General features: G+C 35.2%; 1 protein-coding gene across 1 annotated transcript; it reads right to left on the reverse strand.

The window, feature by feature from the left end:
• Window positions 1–24: 24 nt before the first annotated feature.
• Window positions 25–24381, reverse strand: LOC150099513 (uncharacterized). Its single transcript, XM_090403449.1, has 5 exons — window positions 24234–24381; window positions 20152–20270; window positions 14055–14145; window positions 7431–7575; window positions 25–83 (listed from the first exon to the last, which is right to left on the reverse strand). The coding sequence occupies exons 1-5, from the start codon at window positions 24312–24314 to the stop codon at window positions 25–27; spliced, it is 495 nt and encodes a 164-aa protein (XP_090259575.1). The 5' UTR covers window positions 24315–24381.
• Between the last annotated feature and the right edge of the window lie 229 nt (window positions 24382–24610).

The raw sequence follows: 24610 nt of genomic DNA on the forward strand, positions 1-24610 counted from the left end.
GTATTTCTTCTGGATATGACGTTATTACTTTTGTCTTTCAGCATCGATTGGCCAAGTGCGTGGGAAAGACCATGAGCCGCTTCCTGTGGGGGAAAAAAATATAAAATAAAAATAATGACTTTTTTTATGAACGATTCAGCTTTTCTGTGTCATCAAGAAGTATTAACAATGAAATGAAAAGAAACTATTACACTCAAATCTGAATATATGCTGGTTCCCACGAATGTTCCACAAGTGTAGCTTCCTTCAGAGACGGCACGATGCAGTTTGTAGAACGTATCCACTGCTGGATGTACTTCGGGGATTAAAATGTAAGACAAGATCGATCCACTGTAACTACAGGTAAAGACCATGGCAAAGAGACTCCAGGAACCAAATAGAATCCTCATGGGGCCGGATTTCCAATAGGACAGCCTTCCTCCTTTTTGTGAAAATAACAAACAAACAAAAATGAACAACTTGAAGAAAATAAGTTAGAAAATAAATACGGAGTTACACTTACACTTACAAAGATAAAGTTCACTTAGGACTTTCCATGTTTGACAATCAGAAGTAATGTCATTTCTGATTATATGTTTATTATTATTATTATTACTATTATTAGAGGGCGCTGTGTAGGCATACGAACGGTTGCAAGGTTGTATCGCTGGTCCAGTTTTTATACTTTAATGTGGTTCAAACTCCTGTTGTTAATTTAAAAGTGTCACAAAGTAACTCTTCTTGTCACGCTGAAGACAGTGATATATAATTCATCGAAAGCGGCCAAATGAAACCCAAATTTTGAGTGTGCTGAAAATTGAGCAGAGTTCACCGTAGTCACTAACGAGCATAGAACAACGGACGTCGCCATCTTTACAGTTGTCCAAGGGATGAAAGGTGAGTCATGAAATGCAACAAGTGCCTGAAGGAATTATCGTCCGACGGAAGTCATATAACCTGCAGCAAATGCCTTAGGAATCTTCACTTTATATGTTCCGGATTCTTAGAAACGACATGGCACCGCAAATCCAATGCTATGCGAGAGGAATGGAAATGCCTATACTGCAGAGAGAACAAAGAAACGCCGCCACCCACGATGCAACTGATTACGCCAGAGGCAGAATCGGGCGATGAACTGAACAGACAAAAAAATACCGGTGAGTCTTATAATTTGAGTTCCGTAAATTTATTACTAGAAAAAGGTTTAGAAAATATAAAAGCCAGCTTGGTAGATCTTGTCCAAGAACTATTTGATAAACAGAATAAACAAATAACAAAAAAATTAGCGAATATGAAGAGTTTGATAATTTAATAATTCAAAAGTCGAAGAAGTCTTACAAACGGTAAAAGACATTAAAACCAGCATTAATGCACTAACTGACAGGTAGCACAAATTGATAAAAGACACATCGGAACTCCGTCAAGAATTTAATTCCCTGAAACTGCAATACGAAGTTTTAAACTAACAACAACATAAAGAAGACCTTGTCATAAAAGGTCTTCCAGAAACTGAATCCACAGAAAATCTCAGAGACGTAGTTTTAAAGTTAGGCCATGCAATTGACATCCTCCCTACAGCATAATGATATTGAGACCATAAATCGGATTCCCAGGAAGAACAAAAATCAAAACTTGCCACAACCCGCACCAGTAATAATCCATCTGACAAGCAAGGCTACAAGAGACAATCTCAAAAAAACCAGCAGACTGAAAAAAACAGTAGTCACGGATTTAAATGCATCGCAAGACAATACGCCAATCTTTCTCTCTGAGTATTTAACACCTTTCAATCAGAATCTTTTGAACCAAGCAAGAAAGAAAAAACAAAAAAAGTATCAATTTTTATGGATCAAAGATGGCAAAATATTCTTGAGAAAGTCACAGACTTCAAAATCTATACAAATAAAAAGCTCGGAAGATATAGATAGGTTGCAGAGTGAAACAAAAGACTCCAACTTAGTTCAATAAGAAGATCTCAACACAACAAAAATGAATCTGAACCAACAGATAGATGTAAGTACACCAGAATACATCAGTAATTGCACTTTCGAATCGCTTGATGCATGGAAACAACACACAGTACAAGCGAGAGGTCTCCCAATCTTGCATATTAACAACAGAAGCATCCGAAAACATTGGTTATTGTTACCGGCTTATCTGAGGAATTACACTGATATTATTGATATATTGATTCTAACAGAAGTATCCATAACTAATGACGAAGCGACTGCTTTCCAATTCTAGGCTTCCAACAACATAGATCATGCCGCCAAACAAAAAGAGGGGATGGAATATTAATAATTATCAAACAAAAATTAATAGCAAAAGAAAAAGGCTTATCAGTTTTGAGCATGCTGAAACCCTTTGCCTCGAAATCACTAATACCACCAATAGACAGCATCCCATAACACTAAATGCTATTTACAGGCCACCAAACCTAAACATGATAAAATTCTTGCACGAACTCAATTACTGGCTTTCACGACAAGAAATATGCTCAACCGAATACTTAATGATAATTGGCGACATAAACATAAATATTGCAAGCGAAAACCTGAACAACAGTGTACAATACCCAGACACGCTATCCATGTATAATCTAATACCAACAACACCACCATGTACTAGAGAAGAAATATTCGGAAATACTATTACTGCCTCCTGTCTAGCTCATATAAACGTCAGAGCACCGCCAAACAGTTACACTGCATCAGTCATAAAGTGTAAAGTAGCAGACCATTACTTCACCGCTCTAAACCTGCAACCAAGACAATATCCATGCAATGTCCCACAGAAGAAAAGCGACAGAAAACAATAATAGACGAAGAAATAGTCAACCACGAAATAAGAAAAAACAGACTGGGAACACCCGGCATCAGATTCAGCAGATATCTTATACAACAACATTAAACTCACACTGGAGGAAATATATAAGAAAACTACAAAGAAAGTCAGAATTCGTTCAAAAACAACACAAAATCCTTGGATAACACAAAACTTAATCCTAGAAATACACAGAAAGGACGCTTTATGGAAAGAATTAAAGCGATATCCAAATAACACAGCTTTAAAAACTGAATATAAGATAACAAGGAATCGCCTTACAACACAAATCAGAAATGCAAAAAGAAGCTACTACAGACAACTAAACTCTGCACAGAACAACATGAAACAAACCTGGCATCTGATCAATGAGATGCTAGATTTTATTCCCAACACCACCGCCTCCGAAACCATAAGACGCAAAACCTATCCAACAACTAGCAAATGACTTTAACCAATACTTTGCAGACTCTATCCATGAACTGCACAGAAATATTCCCCCAATCACAAAACGTGACAATCTACTTGGACCACAATCAAAACAGACATTATGGTTCCCAACCATAAAAGAAACAAAACTTTTCTCTGCAATACATCAAATCAAACCAAACAAAGGCCCAGGAATTGATGGTATAAGACCTAAAGATATAAAGCAACATGCAAGTAGTTTAAGTCTTATCCTACTAAAATTAATAAATAAAATATTTAAAACAGGACAAATAAGTATGCTAAAGACCGCCATAATCACATCCATATACAAACATGGAAAAAGAAATTTAATCAGCAATTACAGACCCATAACAATATTACCAATTATCAATCATATTATGGAGCGGATCATACTGAAGAAACTCACAGCATACACAGAGACCTTTCATATTATCCCCAAAACACAATATGGTTTTCAGAAAAATAAGGGAACAACATCTCTCTTGGAAGACTTTACAGGCGTAATTAATACCGCCTTAGACAAAAACAAAATTGCCATGGTAGTCTTTATTGATCTAACTAAAGCATTCGATACACTCACACATCAAACCTTGTTAGAAAAGCTGAGGCATGTTGGAATAAACGGGCCTCTTCACAGGTAGGTGGTTTACAAACTACCTTCAAAATAGAAAGCATATCACACGTATCGGGTTAAACCGAAGCAGAGAGCTACCAGTAACCTGTGGAGTACCACAGGGAGCTGTACTCTTCCCAACTCTATTCAACATTTACACGCACGATATTAATCAGCTACCACTCAAAGGTAAGATATTCCAATAAGCAGACGATACAACATAATATCCATCCATAATAACGCAAGCATAGCCCAAACAAATATGCAACATGACATAAATCTGATCATAGACTAGCTCACGAAAAACTCCATACACCTAAACTCAGAAAAGACAAAATTAACGATATTCAGAAATCCACTGACTCGACCAGTTGATAACAAATATATAACCATCCAACATCCACTTTTCAACATAAAAAACACACAGAACAGCAAAACTACTACAATCACTCAGGTTGAAACAATATGATACCTTGGAATTTACTTCGATGCAGATATGAACTGGAATAGCTGCATGAATCATCTACACAACAAACTCTGAACAATAAGTGGCAAACTCTACAGGTTAAAAGACATAGTTCCTATACACCTAAAAACACCAATACAGTACAAAATGATAAAACTGATCTTTTGGGAACAAAGAGAAAATAACGACATTATATACATTGGAATGTCAGAACACAAATTACTGACAGCAAAACATTTATGTCACTATGCAGCTTTGCTAAAACATTATTTCGATGCCAACTACAGGACAGTCAGAAATACATACCGTATAACAAGACCTCAGACAACTAATTATATCACATATAAATACAATAATCACTACGGAAAGGCCACGCGAAACTTCTACATCCCAGACATGATAAACAAATTACCTTTTGAATACAGAAACCTTACAAACTACAATAGCCTGAAAAGAGCTCTAAAGACATACTATGAACAAGAAACACGCACCCAAAATACCATACAAACTTAATGAAACACAATATATTCGTTCAGGCTTCCAGTTCAGTGATGCATCAATACATTCCAAGTTACTGTGTGTGTGTGTGTGTGTGTGTGTGTGTGTGTGTGTGTGTGTGTGTGTGTGCGCGCGCGCGTGCGTGTGTGTGTGCGCGTGCGTGCGTGCGTGTGCGTGCGTGCGTGCGTGCGCGCGCGAATTTCTCAATCGTAGCTTTCGTAGCTTTCCAACATAGCAAAAAAACAATAAATAATAACCAACAGGTGTCATCCTCAGATAAGCTTACATATAAGCTTCGAGGATGAATGCAGAGAAATTAGTTCTCATCCAAGATGTATCCAAATGCATGTAATGTACGTATCACATGTAAACAAATGTATGTAATAACCGTAACAAAAGTATGCAATACAGAGTGATTATATCCATTGATATTGTACATATAGAGTTTAAAATTGCAAAGAGACATCTGTAATAATCATCATTATGAATATTATAATAATATACGTTGTAAACAGTTATTGTTTTTATTATTATTTAAAAAAACTTTATGTACGAGAAAGTATTTGTTATGCATAATTATGTTCATATAATGTATGTAATTTATCTGAGAAATAATAAAATGTTAAAAAAAATTATTTCAATTTCATGTTATTCTTATTTTAGTGCTTTCACAGTTTCAGATTTCTGTTTAGCTAAGTTGAAGTTTTTAATGTTACTTTCCGATTTGTTTTGTATTTAATATTTATAAAATTTATATATGAATACTATAAAATATATAATATTCATATATTTAAATTTATAAACTTATAAATTTTAAGAAAAATAGACATTTACCAAATACAATTTTTTTAATATATTACTTTATAAATATTCATGTTTATCTTATTAAATAAATGTTATACGTAAAAATCATATTTCATAAATGTATTTCATATTTCAGTCACATGGCTTCAGCTGTTTAATTACCCTCCAAGTTTTCATTTTATGATGCGTTTCCACCCCTCTTACAAACAATAATGTCCCCTTCACTTTTTGACTAACAATCTATTCCTTGATGATATTTTTTTAAAAATAGTTACAGATACATTAGTACAGTGTTTCTCAAACTTCAGATATCCACGTACCCCTTCTTAAATTTTCATTATTACCAAGGATCCCCTAATTAATTAATTAAAAATAAATAAATAAATTAATTAAAATAAATAAATTAATTAAAAACTAATTAACTAAAATTAATAAATTAATTTAAAATATTCATTAAATTTAAATATCTATTTTATTTGAATTTATATGTTCATGTAAACAAAAAATATGATTTATTTTTAAATTTTGGTTCTTTAGAGATGTCAGACGACACACTCCTATCAATTTCATTTGATCCAGATGCAATATCAGCGTTTTCTTGTTGCTTAGAGCTACTTGTATTTGCTATATTGCTCTCTTTTTGGGGTTTTATAAATCCAATTTTTAACCAATGATCCATACGTAAGAATTTGAAAGCTAAAAAAAATACTGTATTTACTAATATAACTCTAACTTTTTTCCCAAAATTAAAGTTAAAAAATCGTGTTGTGAGATACGTGCGGGAATTTTCGGAAACTAAAATTTTCAGAAAAAACTGAAAATGATGTGACTTACCAAGAAGCTCCTATTCGCTATCACTACTTTTAGCATCGAGAACAGTTTCTTTGTGTGTATCGTCAAAGTCATCTACCCAAATAGCGTCATCTTCTTTCCCATTATTTCAAGCAAAAATTACCAGTAATTTACAAGACTTGAGATACGTAGAGCAGCGAAGAACTGCATATGATTGGTGCGGTATTAACAAAAGATCGCGCGAACCATAGACAAAGAATAATTTCCTTCATCCGAATTCCATAATATCTGAAACACATTCACTATATGTTTCTTAGTTTTAACACGTCAATGACGGGGATGGTGTCAAGCAAAACCATATGTTCCACCGGCAACATATGGTTTTGCTTGGTCTATACAGCAGTTTCGGTTGGAGAGGGGGATGTGATTCATTAGTTAGCGCCGTTTTATCCCGGTTGTCTCTAATTGCACTGTTTGTTGAAAAATATAATGACTCCTTTAATTGTGCATAGCCGAAAATTTCCACCTACCCCCACTAACGACCTTTCGCATACCCCCGAGGGTACGCGTACCACACTTTGAGAAACACTGCATTAGTAGATGGAAGGTTAATTTATCAACTTTGATGATCTCTCACCAACAATTTAAATAGGTTTTACTCGAATTGGATTTTATTCGCCACTATAGGTGAATATATCTCTTAAAATAGTACTTTTACATTATTATGTCGAAGATGAAATTATTATTATTACGTGACACCTTCAAAAAGTCCAAAGACCCATCCAGAAAGGGCATCTACTTTACTCTAGAACTTCCATTTCCGCCACTTAATCCACAAACTACACAACACCATCTACTGCCCACCACCACCACCACTAATAAACTGTCTGTAAATTGCGTGTGTTCTCATGGCCGATTTGTCTCTATGCGTGATGAAAAACCGAGTTTTCGGGCGAAAAATCCATATAACTATAATCCTTAAAATGTCTAGAACTAATGTCTTACCTTGGTCAACTAAACACATGAACATGTACCACATAATTGGCGTTACGGGAAGAACTGTATAATGCAAAATCAGATTCACTAGGCACCCCACAAGATAGAAGACAAATCCTCCAATGATGAGCGAAAGAATCAATCCAATCCAAGCCTGGCAAGTAAGAAAAAAAAAGTGAAATCCTTTATTACAGCAGATGAATTGATTAAACAAACTTATAAAACATTTAGAACAGTGTTTCTCAACCTGTAGTCCACGACGATGGGACAGGTGGTCTGCAGGCAGACTTAAATTAATTAAATAAATATATTTTTTAATTATCCAAACAAATGAAAATAGAATAAGTAAATAAAAAGTATTGAAATCAAATGGAGACTTAAAAAAACAATTAGAGTCAGAATGTTCAAAGGTGGAAGCAATAAAACTATATTGTTATTAAAATAAAAAGCCAAAAGGCTAGTTTTCTGGCAATAGAATAGATATTAAATGGATAAGAATCCTATATTGTTATATAGCCAGTAAGTGAAACTCAAGATCGATAACTACGATCTATGAGTTTCAATGCCGAAAAACTATCGGCGAAGGCAATTCGAAGCAAAGGTGGAGCAAGCTCCCTCACTATTCTTGATATTCTCTCATAATGTAAACCACAGCTCCTAGGAGATGTAATACTGTCATTACATTATGAGGGGAGGTCACTACCCAGACCGGTTTCAACCTTTTTTGAGGTCTCATCAGTGAGTAGGTAGACCTGGAAAATATGAAAGACAATTGACATTTATTCTTTAAGGGTGAAGCAAAATGCTTTTCATATTCCCCGCTATCTGTCGTGGTTACAGTGAGGGTAAAATTTACGAGCAGTTTGCTCGCCCTGAATGGGCATGGAGATTATGTATCGCTATAGGAGACTAATATAGTTTTTGGTCTTCTATATTTGAATATGTCCGTTGGCTCGTATGCTGCAGCTTGTTGAACCAAATCGTTGGGATGTGTGGACGTCTTTAGAAAAAATTTGGAAGCTAAGGATTGTAGATAAGAGAGAATATAGGGAATATTTGTGTCTCTGTGGAGTTGGCTGTTTCTAACATACCACGGGACGTTCAAAATCATTCTCAAGCACTTGTTCTGCACTCGCTGTATCTTAATAATGTTAGTATTAGAGGTGTGGCTCCAGGCTGGAGAGGCATAGGTGAGTATAGGACGAATCATCATCTGGTATAGCTGCAATTTGATTCTGTTGCTGAGTTTGCTATTTCAATTAATTAGCGGGTAGACTGAGCTATGGCTTTAGATGCTTTTGCACATGCAGACTTGATATGTTGGTTGAAAGATAGCTTTTTGTCGAGAATCACACCCAGGTAATTTGTTTCTTTCTGCCAGGGAATTTTAGTATTGAATAGTAACACATCTCCTGCAGGAGACATTGGCCTTTTTGAGAAAAGAACCGCTGAGCTTTTCAGGGGGTTGACTTCCAATCTCCACTTGGAGAACCAATCCTCCAGCTTTAGAAGATTTTCTTGAAGCTTTCTGGTAACGAAAAATATGAAAGCTTAGTTAAAAGAACTTACATACCTTCACTATACGAATGCCATAAAGGTGCGCTTGTATTTTGTAATTAAAATAAAAAGCCAAAAGGCTAGTTTTCTGGCAATAGAATAGATATTAAATGGACGATAAGAATCCTATATTGTTATATAGCCAGTAAGTGAAACTCAAGATCGATAACTACGATCTATGAGTTTCAATGCCGAAAAACTATCGGCGAAGGCAATTCGAAGCAAAGGTGGAGCAAGCTCCCTCACTATTCTTGATATTCTGATAGGATTCTTATCCATTTAAAACTATATTGTTGTTCACTTTACCCGTCATTATTCTACATTCTGCTGCTAAATTTATGGAAGCAGAATGACGAATAATAAAAGATGGGTGAAGTGAACAACAAAATAGTTTTATTGCTTCGGCCTTCCATTGCTGTTTTGTCAGATTTGAAGTGATCATGTGTCATCCGCATTTCAACCAATTGCTTGTTGTTTATTGATTTTTATTACTGAAGGTTTTCCTCCTTCAACCAAGGCTCAGTATACCTACAGAAGTGCTGAATGATACATGGACAAAGTGTGTTCTGAGTTAATCCCATTATTTATATATTTTTCGGAAATGTTTTTAATAATGGAAAAGTGGCTTAGAACTAGGAATTTGAAAAGAAAAGCAAATGAAACAGGTGATGCTAACCTTAATTGTGATACACGTGTTGTAACGGCGAGTAAATCTGATACTATTAAAGTAGAAGAAACAAGCAGTTCAAAGAAAACATACAGTAGGAAATATAACAGTTCATATTTGGAATTCGGGTTTACTTGGTGTGGAGATGAAAGTGAACAAAAACCTCAATGTGCTTTGTGTTATGAAGTGTTGACGAACGAGTGCATGAAACCTACGAAACTCTGACATTTAAAAACTAAACATTGTAATGTGAAAAATAAGCATATTGAAAAAAAAAAAAAAAAAGCCAATTTCAGCAACGCTTAGCGACATTAAATCATGGGTAGTTTTGGCCATGGGTTCGATTAATAGTAAGGCACTGGAAGCATCTATCTCTTAAGTTTGCGCATAGCGAAAACAGGGAAACCTCATTCTATCGGGGAAAATTTGCTATTTTCAGCAAGAAAAGATGTGGTAAAAACTATGTTTGGCAACAAGTTGCTAAAAGATGTTGATTTGACTCCTATTTCAATGACACTGTAGGTCGCAGAATTAATGACATGGCAGGTGACGTATAATCTCATTAATCGAAAGAGTTAAGAAGAGCCCTTATTATGCGTTACAAATAGATGAGACTACTGATGTTACAAATGATGCGCAGTTAATATGCTATGTAAGATATGCGCACGATAACAACATTCATGATGATATTCTGTTTTGTAGAACTTGGAGATTGAACTGCCCGCTCAGTCTCCAAAAGCTAGATAAGGTATAAAGGCCTCACCTACTCCCTATTGGGAAATAAGAGGCGTTAGCTGATTTTTTATTTTTTTTTATTTTTGATTTTTCATCCCAAACAACTGGAGAAGAAATATCTCACACTCTCAATAATTACATAATACACAAAGAAATCCAGTGGGAAAAATGCATGGGTTTCTGTTCGGAGAGGCATAGTTGGGGTTGTTTCTATGGTCAAGGAAGTGGCTCCGGATATGAATCGTGTATATTGTTTCATACATAGGGAAAGGTTGGCCTCCAAAGGAATGCCACCAGAATTTAAAATTGTGCTATACAACGCTGTAAAGCTACTTAATGTTATTAAGACTAGACCGCTAAATAACAGGTTATTTTCAGTATTCTGTGATGAAATGGACAGTGAATATATACAACTTTTGCTTCATTCTGAAATATGCTGGATTTCCAGGGGTAAAGTACTAACAAACTCATTTCAATTAAGGCACGAAGATTTATTGTTTGTAAATGAACGTAATTCTGATTTTGCATCACTCGTTGTTGACGAAGCATGGTTATCAACACTATCCTATCTTTCAGACATTTCTTTTCGAAATTAAACGAACTAAATCTCTCCCTTCAGGGAAATTCTTTAACTGTTTTTGATGCCTACGACAAAATAAAGGCATTCAAGAGAAAAAAAAAAAAAACTGGTGTTGTGCATTAGTTATGTAAAAGAGATAATTTGCAAGTTTTCCAACATCGGAATCTTTTTTAGTGGAAAATGATATTTTCATTGATTTGGAGTTTCTGGAAAGGGTTTGTGACCACCTCAAAACTCTGAAACATATTTATTTTTATAACTTTTATAAGAAATTTCCGTGGTTTCAAGATCGCTTTCAGGCTTGCAGTCACAAGAACGACCTTTCGTTATCGAAAAAAGAACAGTTAATTGAGCTTTCAAGTGACAGTGGGCTTAAAATGCAATTCCGTGATCTTGGTGTGGCTCGATTCTGGATCTCTCCTTCAGTGAGAAGGAGAGATCCAGAATCACTGAAGAAGCACTGAAAATCGTCATGTAGTTTTCTACAACCAATCTTTGTGAGAAAGGATTTTCATCGCTAAATGAAATAAAAATAAAATACAGAAATCGTCTTAGTGTGTGTTCCGATCTTTGACTGAAGTTGACCAATATTGAGCCAGATATCCAGCAACTCTGCAAAGGCCAAGAAGGTAAACCATCTCATTAAAAGTAAGTAGTAACATAATTATATCATATTATTTATTTGGACTACAGTTTCTGATTATTCTCGTTACTGGTTTTGGAATTAATCCATTTCCAAAATCGGACAAAATTGGGGGTGGAACGAAAGTTACGCAAAGTGCCATCATGGGGAGGCTCAGCTTTGCTGGCGAGGATGATAGCTGCCCGTGTCCTTTAGCGAAGTTCCGTATTTCGTACGGTCGCTTGCGGGAATATGCGGCCGAGCACACTGAATCCGTCGCATGCAGACAACAACAACATTCATATGGCCATGGATTGTACAGAAAGACACATCACAACGTAACGAATACAAGAAGCACACAGGACAGATATAAATAAAACCACTACACGATTATCTGCCAGATTTACGATGACCACTGTTGTGCCTCTAGATAAAACAGGACGGATATACAGTAATTAAAACCGCCAGCATAACAGACTAGTACAAATCACATGCATACAGTATATACGGCATACGATCGCTGGCGGGAAAATGCGCCCGACCACTTTGCAACTGACTTTGTGGATTGGGCTGTTTATAGATATCGGGAATGACCTCACATAACAGGATATCTTAAATTTTTCTGCTGGTCATGGAAAACTCCTCAGGGAAATAAGGCGATTCGTATGTGTGGCTGGGGGGGGGGGCATTAATGGCTTTGGAATGTTTTGAGTGAAATTTTTGGGTAGATGCAGGGGATGGTTTGGACAGGACAAGGGATGTCATCCATGATGGATGTCAAGTTTATTCAGTATTATGATGAATGGAGTAAGATAAGAACAACATTTATCCCTCGTCTCACAACGCACTTAACGAATGGAACAGTTCACATGTTGCAGGTCGAATCACAGAGTGCGTGAAGATAAAAGTTGTTATGGGGCTAGCTTCATGAGTATGGCAGATAAATGGGGATAACATAAAAATATAAACGTTGCTGTGGGAAGAGGAATGGGGATGTCAGCTGGACGGCGCTGACATATCTATTCATTTGTCCCCAGCAAATCGGAAACTGATACCTTTATTGTTTAATAAAAATTAAAACTTTGTTCAGTGATGATACACTTTTAATCGTTTATTTCCAACTTAATTATGTTTCCATATGTATTTGTAAATGTTTTTGTATATGTAAATATTGGAAATCCCCATATACATTTTTAAAAAATTATATAACTTAGTGGTCCGTAGAATTGCTTTAGGAATTTTACTGGTCTTTGGGTTTAGAAAGGTTGAGAAACGCTGATTTAGAATAACTGATCGAATGGGTTTATATTAAAATACGCCTTCCTGTATTTTAATAACTAAACATATGGTATTTATGGCGGTGGAATATCATAAATATAGCATTATTTTTTTATGAATTTTTTTGCATTAATTTAAAAAATTAAAAAAAAAAGTCTTACTCACTCTTTCCTCAAATGGCCGTAAATAAACATATTTTTTAGATACGAGTGCCGGTTTTCGTACGATGAAAACAACTGGATCAAAGGAATACGGGTAAGAAAAATCCACAACTTGACTTCTTGGCTCAGTGATGGAAATCATATCAACACTGATGTCAACTTCCTATGGAAATGAAAAAAAGAAAATGCAAGTAACTTCAATAGATTCTCTTCAGAAATTTTAGATTACTAAGCAGAAAAACTGAAAATTCTTTGTCTTTTTAAAGAGCAATTTCTCAGTACCACGAGGCGTACAATTTGGACATTTCCGTATTAACTCCAAGCCGGCTGCATATTTTTGTATATTATTTATTACGTCTTATTAGATCTTTTTTTTTTTTTTTTCCTTAGCTGTTTTTGACACTTTCTTGCTCACAGTTTCCCAGCTTTATTGTCTGATAGCCTTCGTTGTTTTGGCGTAATCTAAATAACGAAACAAACAAACAACCAGCTTTGTTACTTCTCAAAATGCGGTTTATGCATTGCAATCGAACTATTGCTCGCTTGCTTCCTCTCCCATTTCCAATATTCTTCATACATTTAGCTCTTTTGACTTGATTACCTACTTAGTCTTTAGTCTACTATCTTGGGTAAAAGTGACACTCGTGTCACAAGAATTCCATTAGCATGCAAAAGAAGTCTATATTTAGTGTTCAAAAAACTCGGTATTTCTCTTTAAAAAAGATTTACTATTAAGCATGTACGAGTATATATTTCGAATTCAAAATAAGCTATTCAGTGCATACACAAAACTACTTGTGGTTTGAAAAAGCTCCATGCTTGGTATTCGGAGCACAGTTATGTGATGTAAAATAAATAAAAACAAATAAATAGATAAATAAAAAGAACAAAATAAAATTCTTAACTCACTCACGATTAATAATGTGGTATATATAGGTTTACTACCTTTCGTGGCAATGAGAGTAACATGAAAAAATACACTTTAACAGTGTAGAATTGAGTACTGCTTAGAATGAATGTTAAAAAAAATTACCTTTCTGCTTAACATGCCGATCAGTCCACTCCACGTTCCGTTGTCTATTCGTGACCCCCAGTGACGATCTTTAGGTGACACAACTGTGTATCTAGTTTGAAGGAAAAGTAAAATGATGTAAGTAAATGAGATCTAAATGCATAATTAAAACAAACTTAGGAGAAAATGAGACACCTTTATAATCCACGAGAAAGATCATGCTAGAGTAGCAGACAATAACTGTGGAAGTCAAATGTGCTCTTATAGTCAATTCATCGCATTTCGCATATCGTCTGGTTACAGATTAGTCTGTATATAAAACGTATATAAAAATATAAAATAAAACCAGCAAGATTATAATATGTTATTCCAATAACCAAATGATCAATGTTACCTTTAAAAAAAATATATAAATATTTTTTTATTTAGTTATTTTAATTATTTTATGAATTCTTTCTAGATGGCGCTGTGTTAGTAGCTAGCGTAGAGTGTATATAGTGGTGAAGAGTCCTTGCACTTCTTGGAGGTGTCACGCCATAATAATATTAATAATAACTTTCGCTTGCTATTAGTTTTTTTTTTTTAAATATTCAGCATATGTAAAATACACAGAGTGTAATTTTTAAATGAACGATCGCTGTGGGTTATTATTACTACTACTTTCCTGTACCTTATATATTCATAATAAATAAATTAATTAAATAAACATTTATTATCAAAATGAATGTTTCACATTAGTAGCATAACTATGATTTTAGGCCTCACATGCAACTAGATTTTGTGGGTTCTGTGAGTACTAGATAAGTTTATTTATAAATTTTCTTAATAATAATAATAATAATAATAATAATAATAATAATAATAATAATAATAATAATAATGTGCTAACGCCTTTTATTCCCTTATAGGGAGTAGGCAAGCCTTTTAATCCTATCTAGCTTTTTGGGCACTGAGTGGGCAGTTCAATCTCCACCGGTAGCCAATCAGAGATAGCTGGCCAATGACTATCACTAATTATAGGCGGCCACCGACAAAGAAAGCGGCAAACAAATGCTGCCATCTCTTGGTACCTAATCTTAACAGGATGTGCTACTGTCTGAAATAATGTGGGTTCTATAGTAGATTTTCTTGAGTTTACGGGATGATAAACCCGAGTTTCCGGGGTAAAATATCCTCTTGCCTGTGCCAGAGATCGACTAACTCGGGAACCGGTCGAAGAAAAACTTAGAAAAGTCTCTCCAGTCTTGAACTATAGGTCAAATTGCAACATCCAAAATTTTGCATCACAACTAGAGAGAGAGAGAGAGAGAGAGAGAGAGAGAGAGAGAAAGGGAAAGAGAGAGAGAGAGAGAGAGAAAGAGAAGAGAGAGAGAGAGAGAGAGAGAGAGAGAGAGAGAGAGGGATCAATAATGTACCTTTTTATCATAGGTTTTCCTAGCTGCATACAGATCATTTTCTCTCCTTTTTGATAGTCTCTTACTTGAATACCACTCAACATCTTGGAGAGTATTTGCATGGGTACAAGCCTATAATGAACCAGAAATGACTGATAATTAGGTTTTCCCCAATGCTATCAGTCTCAAAAGAGGAGTGCAACGGGGGGGGGGGGATGTCTCAATTCAGCTTTCTTTAGTATCGTATTAGAGCTACTGTCCATCTGCATTTACGATATCCGAAGGATCACAGAGATTCCCCTTCCCCATTCCAGATTCATATGAGCAATATAAGTAAGTCCGTTATGAAGCTGACCACTGAACTCTCTAGAATGGGGATCCACTGAAGTCTCCTTTTGAATTTAGGATGTTTCAGAATCTATTCTGATTTCTGGATTATTCTGTATTTGCCAGCCTAATTGGTCGAGTCAGTACCGTTGACAATACCAATCCAGTACCGTTGACAGGGTGTAGCATAGAGGCAGCCTGTCTCATGGCGTGGCTTAATAAGGGTGCTCGTTCAGCCATATTGCGGTAGGCGCCGTCGCTTGCGAAAAGAAGTTATTCCACGCTTAAATTGATTAAAAATCATCTGCGAACAACAATAACCCACGAAAGATTGGTTGATCTAGCAACTATATCGATAGAGGCGGTCGTAGTTTATATTTTAAATTTAGAAGAGCTTAGAAACAGTTTCATTGTGCGATATCCCCGTAGAGCAAACATTTAATTAATATTTTTATGTAATCGTTTTGCATTAATGTTGCTCCTATAATAAAAAACAAATTGCCAATTGGAGATTTTCTTATATTTTTGTTTTATAATCCATCAGGGGCGATATTTAATTGTTTGCCTCAGGGCGTGATCAAATCTGGCGACTTCCCTGCTTCAACCAACATGTTATGCATTCGAATCCCGCCGCAGGCGTGGATGTTTGTGAATTTCTTAAGGTGGTAGATGAATTTCATGTCATGTGTGAAATCAACACCTGAAGTGGCTTGCAATCTTACGTGTTTGGCCTCCATAGGGTCACAGGATTTCGGATTATCTAACTTTTAACTTATCCATTGAACTAAATGAACTATAGGTTTATAATCTTTCTCTTGGGTACGTTGACAATACCAATCAGTACAGTACCAATCCAGTACCGTCGACAGGGTGTAGCATAGAGGCAGCCTGTCTCATGGCGCGGTTTAATAAGGGTGCTCGTTCAGCCATATTGCGGTAGGCGCCGTCGCTTGCGGAAAGAAGTTATTCCACGTTAAACTGATTAAAAATCATCTGCGAACAGCAATAACCCAAGAAAGATTGGTTGGTCTAGCAACTATATCGATAGAGGCGGTGGTAGTTTATAATTTAAATTTAGAAGAGCTTAGAAACAGTTTCATTGTGCGATATCCCCGTAGAGCAAACATTTAATTAATATTATTACGTAATCGTTTTGCATTAATGTTTCTCCTGTAATAAAAACAAATTGGCAATTGGAGATTTTCTTATATTTTTGTTTTATAATCCATCAGGGGTGAAATTTAATTGTTTGCCTCAGGTGTGATCAAATCTGGCGACGGACCTGCTTCAACCAACATGTTATGCATTCGAATCCCGCCGCGGGTGTGGATGTTTGTGAATTTCTTAAGGTGGTAGATAAATTTCATGTCATGTGTGAAACCAACACCTGAAGTGGCTTGCAATCTTACGTGTTTGGCCTCCATAGAGTCACAGGATTTCGGATTATCTAACTTTTAACTTATCCATTGAACTAAATGAACTATAGGTTTATAATCTTTCTTTTGGGTGGGATTCACATCATCACATCACTAACTCGAACAAGGCAAAATTGAAAATTGTTGGTGGCTAGGATTATGTTCCTTGGATGGGAGCGGGGGGGATGACTTCACCTGAAGGACTGATCTTAATCCTAGCGGTGGCTTTCGGTGATGTGGGAATAGTTTCTATATGCACACAAAAAATAAAAAATAAAAATGCAGCAAGCTTGGAATAAGGGATCATCGGCTACTTTTTCTGTTGCCGCAAGGATAATCCATTCCAATTATCCTAGTTATTAAAAAAAGTAGTCAATAACTCATGCGTGGCTGTTTCTGGGATCATCGCAGACAAAAAGTAGCTAAGAGAATTTATTCCTTAAAAAATCGATAGAAGGAACTATATCATTCCTCCCATTAGATTCCAATGGCTGGCGTTATGGAAAAAAAAAAGACTTAGTAGCAATGTCCAATCTTCTCTATTTTTAAAAATGAAGGGACTAACATTAATAATAACAGGAACAAATTCTTTTCTGCTGAAAAGAAAAAAAAATCTGGGTACCGCTGCTCATATTACAGATATTTCAAATAAACACCCCTTATATAGAAGAGGTTACTACCTGCAATTAACAGAGAAGTGTGTACATTTACTCCGTTAATATACTTTCATCCAATGTTTGCTCATTCGAAGGACTATTTTTTTCTGATTTATAAACCTATATATACTGCATATTTAATACTCTTATATCCGCTTGCCATACTTATTTTAAGTGACATTTTAAAATTACGTATTTTTGGGTTATTTTAGTGATTTCTATCAAGACATCACTAAAATAACCCTCAGTGGTCCGCGCGGTTAGTCTAGTGGCTTTGCGCTTTGCAACCATATGCCTGGGGAAGGATTGTCCTAGGTTCGATTCCCGTCGACGATGTGAAGAGCTTAAGGACCATCCTCAGTCATAGCCAAGATAGCTGGTCTTGGGCAGCAGGGTTTTCTCCCTAGTTTATCTGGGGTTTTTCATCCCGCAAGCAGGCAAACCGGCCCGTTTATCCCGCCCCTGGCAAGTTTAAATGAAATGAATGTCTGCTGCATTCTTTTTTAATTCTAATAATTAATTAGCTAACGCCTTTTATTCCCTTATAGGGAGTGGGCGAGGCCTTATTACCCTATCTAGCTTTTGGAGACTGAATGGGCAGTTCAATCTCCACCGGTAGCCAATCAGAGATAGCTGGCCCATGTCTATCACTAATTATAGCAGCTACCGATGAAGAGGCTGGCAAACAAGTGCTGCCATCTCTTGGTACCTAACGCTAACAAGATATGTTACTGTCTGAAATAATGTGAGTACTACGGTCGATTTTTTTGAGTTTACGGTATGAAAAACCCGAGTTTCCAGGAGGAAAAACCTGCTTGCCTGTGCCAGAAATCGACCAACTCGGGAACCGGTCAAAGAAAGGCTTAGAAAAAGTTCCTCTAGTCGGTGACTAGACTTGAACTTAAGTCTAACTTCGAGGCGACCAAGCGCCACTTCCAAAGAGCTACACAGGCCTTGCATTCTTTTTTATAGGATCTAAAAAGGAATCGCATAATACACTTTCATTTCAACATGTCCATTAGCTATTTTCCACTATAGCATAGCTTAAAAAATAAAATAAAACGATATGAAAAGATATATTGTGAAATATAGCCTCAGATATCTTTCACAATTCTCCAGGAAACCAAATTTTAAACATTAAAACTTACATTAGTATAATTATCTTTAAAACACGTAAACGTAAGTCGAGTTTATGGCGGAGCGTGGTTGACTTAACTGATTGTTCGTACCTAAATTCAACTGTCATCATCTCGTTGTTGTCTTCACCAGTTGCGTGTGGCTGGTGGAAGATGTTTACATTCAACCATACTCGCCAAGAGGCTGATTAATGTATATCCTGAGCAAACTTCCTATAATCATAAAGTGAGTTTGAGATAGACGCTGTTGGATACCTGCCAAGCATTATTGACTGCAGACATCTTCCACCAGCAACGCACGAGATCGAGACAATACAGCACGCAAAGCTCCATAAGTGAAAGATTGTTCACAATGTAGCAAACGTGTAACCATAAGATTATTTTAATAAAATCCCAGCTGCATCCAGCCATCACATCTTATTCGATCATCATATTACTTTCATATTAAATTCATATTAATACAGAATCTTTTCTGTATAGACTGTACGAACGGAGGTCTTTCGATCTATGACAGAGTGACAAAACCACTGCGTCATAGAAGCCAAATTTTGTACTTTTTTAAAATGAAAATAAACATGTTTTTTTAAAATTGTTTCCCAGCTGTTTCTGATTTCTCACTAATTATGATATTGTTGGCATTTAAGTTCAAAAACCCTAAGTAATTATTAAAGATCGTTAGTGAACAATACATTCTAATTAGTGTTTACAAAAAGCCCAATACAAACATAGAATTCATCACAAGTAGAATGGCCATACAATTCACTTGAGAAGCAACAGATTGGCATGCTGTAGAAGTTGGTAAATAGTACCTGGATCGTTTGTGTCTGTGCTGCAACATCAATATTTACAAGTGCGTATTCAGTCGATTCCCAAGTATTTGACGGAGTCATCTTTTAAAATTATATGTAAAATTATAATCCGTATTACCAATGTTGTAGTTGTCATTTTTATGACTTTTTCCTCTGTTTAGATGAACCCCGATTTTACAAAATGACCGTGAAAACACACACACACACACACACACCGCGTTTTGCTGAACAACGTAAGCATACTAATCTGCATTATAGCATTGATTATCCCGAAATCCAAACCACTTTTATAGAATTTTATACCAATTAAATTTCGAATTTATTTCCATCTACTACACTAGATTTTATTGACTCGAATCCGCATAGTTAAATGGAACTTACGTAAACTGCAGAATCCCTGAAAGCAACTGAAGAAGTTGGTAATCGCATCCTCCTGTTGGAATGAGTTTTGCATCATGATCATCATCATCTTTGGTTTGCATCTCAAATACACCATCCAACTGAAAATAATGATGATGTATAATTATTGCTTAACGCTTTATTGACCTAAGAGTCGTTAGTTACATCTTAGGCTAATTATATTAGGTTTTTAGTTTATGGCAAATAAATTAGACATTAACTGATCTAAATATTGTTTTTCAGCAGGCCTTGTTATTCGAGTTCTGCTGCCGTAAATTGAACCGTAAATGAAATGATATCATTAAATAAATAATTCTGTACAGTAAACGTTGTTAAAAAATCCTTTAGCACCTTTTATTCCTCGAAGGAAGTAGGCTGAGCTCCTTTTGCCCTACCTTTTTAAAGCAGATAGGCAGCCAGTGCTCCGGCCTTCACTGATAGTGAGCTCAAGCTATCAGTGAATCGAGGCTTTCGGAGAGCAAGAGAGAGAGAGAGAGAGAGTACAACAGAAACTGCCACCATATACTAGTCCTACACCTTAACACCCACATTACTATACGTAATAGTGTACATTCTGCTGTCGTTTTTAGCATGTGGGTTAAAATCTAATTTTCTGGAAGGAAAACCACATTTCCTCATGATATACTAATGGGGAACCAGTCAAAGAAAAGCTTAGGGAACAAACGTTTCTCTTTTTGGAGGCTAGAATCGAACCTATAGAGGTCTTTCTTCAGGTAACATAGCACCAGGGAAACAACTGCCATTTCCACAAGGACACATAGTCACTGCGATCTCTGTATTTATTTGCTGTTTTGTCCTTTATAGGCTCAGAAAAGGCCCGTTTTCTAAACTTATTTGTAATAGAAAAAATTCTATCGTTAGAAGTTTCATTTACAGATAATTTGAACAGTAGCATATGATTTCAACATTCTACTTCTCAACAAACAATGGATTCCACGACGCCAAATTTTGTCCTTAACCAACAAGACTAGCAGTCAAGTGAACGCTGATGTTGACAACTCTGTTGTAGAATTCGGTTCACTAAAACTTAATGTTATTTGATGCATGTCTGCCTCAAAAATTTGAAGCAGATTTGATGAATTTTGTGCTCCTAAATGGAATTTTACACATTCTACATACAGTCGGCAGATAACACTAATGTTCAGTTACTTAAATATAAAGAGCCAATAGGCTACATTTCGGCGATATAAACATTATTAATATTAATATCCCCTTAATTTAACTAATGTTCAGTATTATGTAGGATCTCACTTTGATTACAGGTAGAATCTCATATGGTAGTAGCTTCTTCTGGTGTCTGTAAGGTATACATAGAAGCTAGTGATAATCCTTGTGATTAATTCCATGCACCCACATAATACATACCACATTCCGCACATTACATTATCTTCTCATGATGTGATAGCAATTAGTAAAATATTCGACGTAATATTATCATTATCATTAATATTATTATTGAATGAAAGATTTCTTAGATAGTTTATATTTATATTTTATTTTAAACAAAATATTAACATATAATACGTTATATTTCATATATAAAATTATATTACATTCTATTGCAAATACATTATAATGCAGTATTTCCTTGCATGACGTTTACAAAAAAAAAAAAAAAATCACGATTGTAGTTTGACTTACATGAACCGCTGCAACGATCAAGTTTTTCCCTTTTAATCGACGAGCATCGTTTTCATTTGGAAAATATGTTTCTTTAGATGCGAAATGCTGTGTCAGAGAACTCCATTCGTTCAAATATTTCTTAGAGGTTGAGTAGTTTTTCTGGATCTGTAAATGCCAGCGCTTTTACTTTACAGTTGTGAAAGGATTAAAAAAATCTAGACGTAGAACAAATGAACAGGAATATATTATTTCTTATAATTAAAAAGTTTAAACATCGCGAATGGAATCGTGGTTTGTAATAACAACAAATCTATACTGCAGGATGAAGAAGGATTTATAAATGTCGAAAGATACATTAAACCAACATTACAGTCTCAGAATTATCAGTGATTATTTCGAAGTCGTGAACAATGTATTGCAATGAATATTAATATTATAACTTAAACATTTATAATTATTATTAAGATTATTATTGCACCGGGAGTCAGGGACTCATCAAGGGAAGGTTGTGGAAGGTGCAATTCCTTGATTCTCACCATATCTCTCCTTAAAAACATTCACTGACGACGCATTCACAGTGTCCACTAGTAACCGATTCCATTCACTCACTACAGAAAAGAATTCGAACCTCACATTCTTCTTGACTACACTTTTACTCAGCCTCCACAGATGATCTCGGGTTCTCTTCTCCACTTGCGATAAGCTGCAAAATTTCTTCTGTATAATGCAGGATAGAAACATGTTATGTTTCTTTCGTATGATTTGGTTAGCCAATGCGGGACCGTTGTTGATGTTTCCTGATCTCTATGGAATCCACGTGACTATATCCGAGCACAGTAGTCCAGATGTAACCTTATCAAGACCATGTAAAGTGGAAGAATAACTTCACTATCACTAAACGTTCGTGTTCCATTCAACCTTACACTTATCGGATGTGATGTCTTAGTTACATTGGCAATTTGATCTCTAAACCGCAATTCAATGTCCACTATTACCCCGAAATCTCTAGATCCATCATCCTATTCCAACAAATTCCTATTAATATAATATTCAGTTCGCAATGTCTTTTACCCAAAAGGCCTGTACTTAGTAACATTAAACTGGCACTCATTAATATTTGCCCACAGAATCAGTTTGTGCAGTTCAGCCAAATATTTTTAGCCGAATTTTGCTCAGATATTTTTGTATTGCCTGCGTATAATGTTCCCTCCAGATCATCCTCAATATCATTAATAAGATCAACAAGAGTGGTCCAAGCACACCACCCATCCTAATATGCACCAACTTAACTATCTGTGTGCAATCTTAAAAAAAAAAGAAAAAAAAAGTGTGCAATTTATTAGAGAAAATTTTATATCATTCATGAATCAGGTCTGAATGTACTTTTTTCGCAAAACAGTAAGATATTTTGTGAAATCAGTACAAAATTAACTTAAGGGGAAAAAAATACTTGTAATCGATTTCAGTTTTTTTTATTGTTTTATGATTAATGGATTTGTATGTCATTAGAGAATAATAATGACTTCGACAACCATGCCATAGACGGGAGTAATCAGGTCTCCTATCAGGTCCATACTTGATACGAGTCTGACGAAGTCAGCTGTGAGAAACTCATCAATTTGTGCAAAGATTGAACAGCTTTTCCTTTATGGAAAAAAAAAAAAGAAAGAAAGAAAAAAAAAGTCACAACTGGCTTAACCGAAACGATAACTTAAGGAATGAAGAATTATGGCTTCATCCCAATACACAGATAAAATAAGACGAAGAAATGTCAAAAGCACAATTCTTTAATAACCTTTTTTTTAAAAAAAAATTATTATTATTCATTAAAATGGCAGAAATAAAATATGATATCCTCTCTAAAAGTTGAAATCCTTTGAATATTTAGAAACCTACACGAGATTACAATTTCGTTAAAGGTCAGAAAGCACGAGAAGCTGCTACTAAAGAGGATCAGTAAAAATGTTATCACTTTTATGGTAAAGTGTGGAGAGCGCTTTATTCCTCGATTCTTACACATAAAAAGTTGTTTTCATAAGATGTAAACAAATTCATTCATAATTCATTTAGCTAACACAACATAAAAATGTATGGAATCGTGCATATTGTGCTCAACGATGTGTCGACAAATTCAACGCAGTCATTAAAAATAGAAACAGTTGCATAAGCTCAAATCTTTTATAAAAAAGCGAAATAATTTAGAATTACCTAATTGATTATTTAAGAATACGTAGTTATTGTATCCAAAATTAAGGTCGTGGTAGTCAACTTTTTTTTTTTATGGGCTTACTAAATTTGATTCTGCAGAAAACCGAGAGCAAGAAATAAAAATATACTTCATAAAAAATAATAATACACTTTAAAATTAAAGTACCATTAAATACATAACCAAGGGAAATTTTCTGCAAAAAGTCACTCACCATTAAAAAGTTGTATAAAATAAGTTTATATCGCTGTATTTTTACCGATTTAACAAATATAAATCGTGACTCCAATAACATTTGAATACAATTATATATATTTCAAAACCAAAACATAAGAGCAAAGCAAACAAAACATGCATTTATATGTCAGCTCTATCTAGTCGACTCGTAAGCTGTAAGCCGTGTTCATAACAAAAGATCGATATAGGGGGCGCAAAATCAGTTGCTTGGATAGACAATAAACAAAAAAAAAAAAAAAAGAAAAAAAAAACCATACATATTAACATATTAACTTACCTCATAGGCCACGACAGGTAAAAAAAAAAAAAATTCAGAAACGCATTATTTAAATAATGCGTTTCTGGAATGTAAAT

The sequence above is a fragment of the Typopeltis vanoorti genome, chromosome 14, assembly GCF_054136105.1.
Source record: "Typopeltis vanoorti isolate ZY-2024b chromosome 14, IOZ_Tvanoo_1.0, whole genome shotgun sequence".
Taxonomy (NCBI): domain Eukaryota; kingdom Metazoa; phylum Arthropoda; class Arachnida; order Uropygi; family Thelyphonidae; genus Typopeltis; species Typopeltis vanoorti.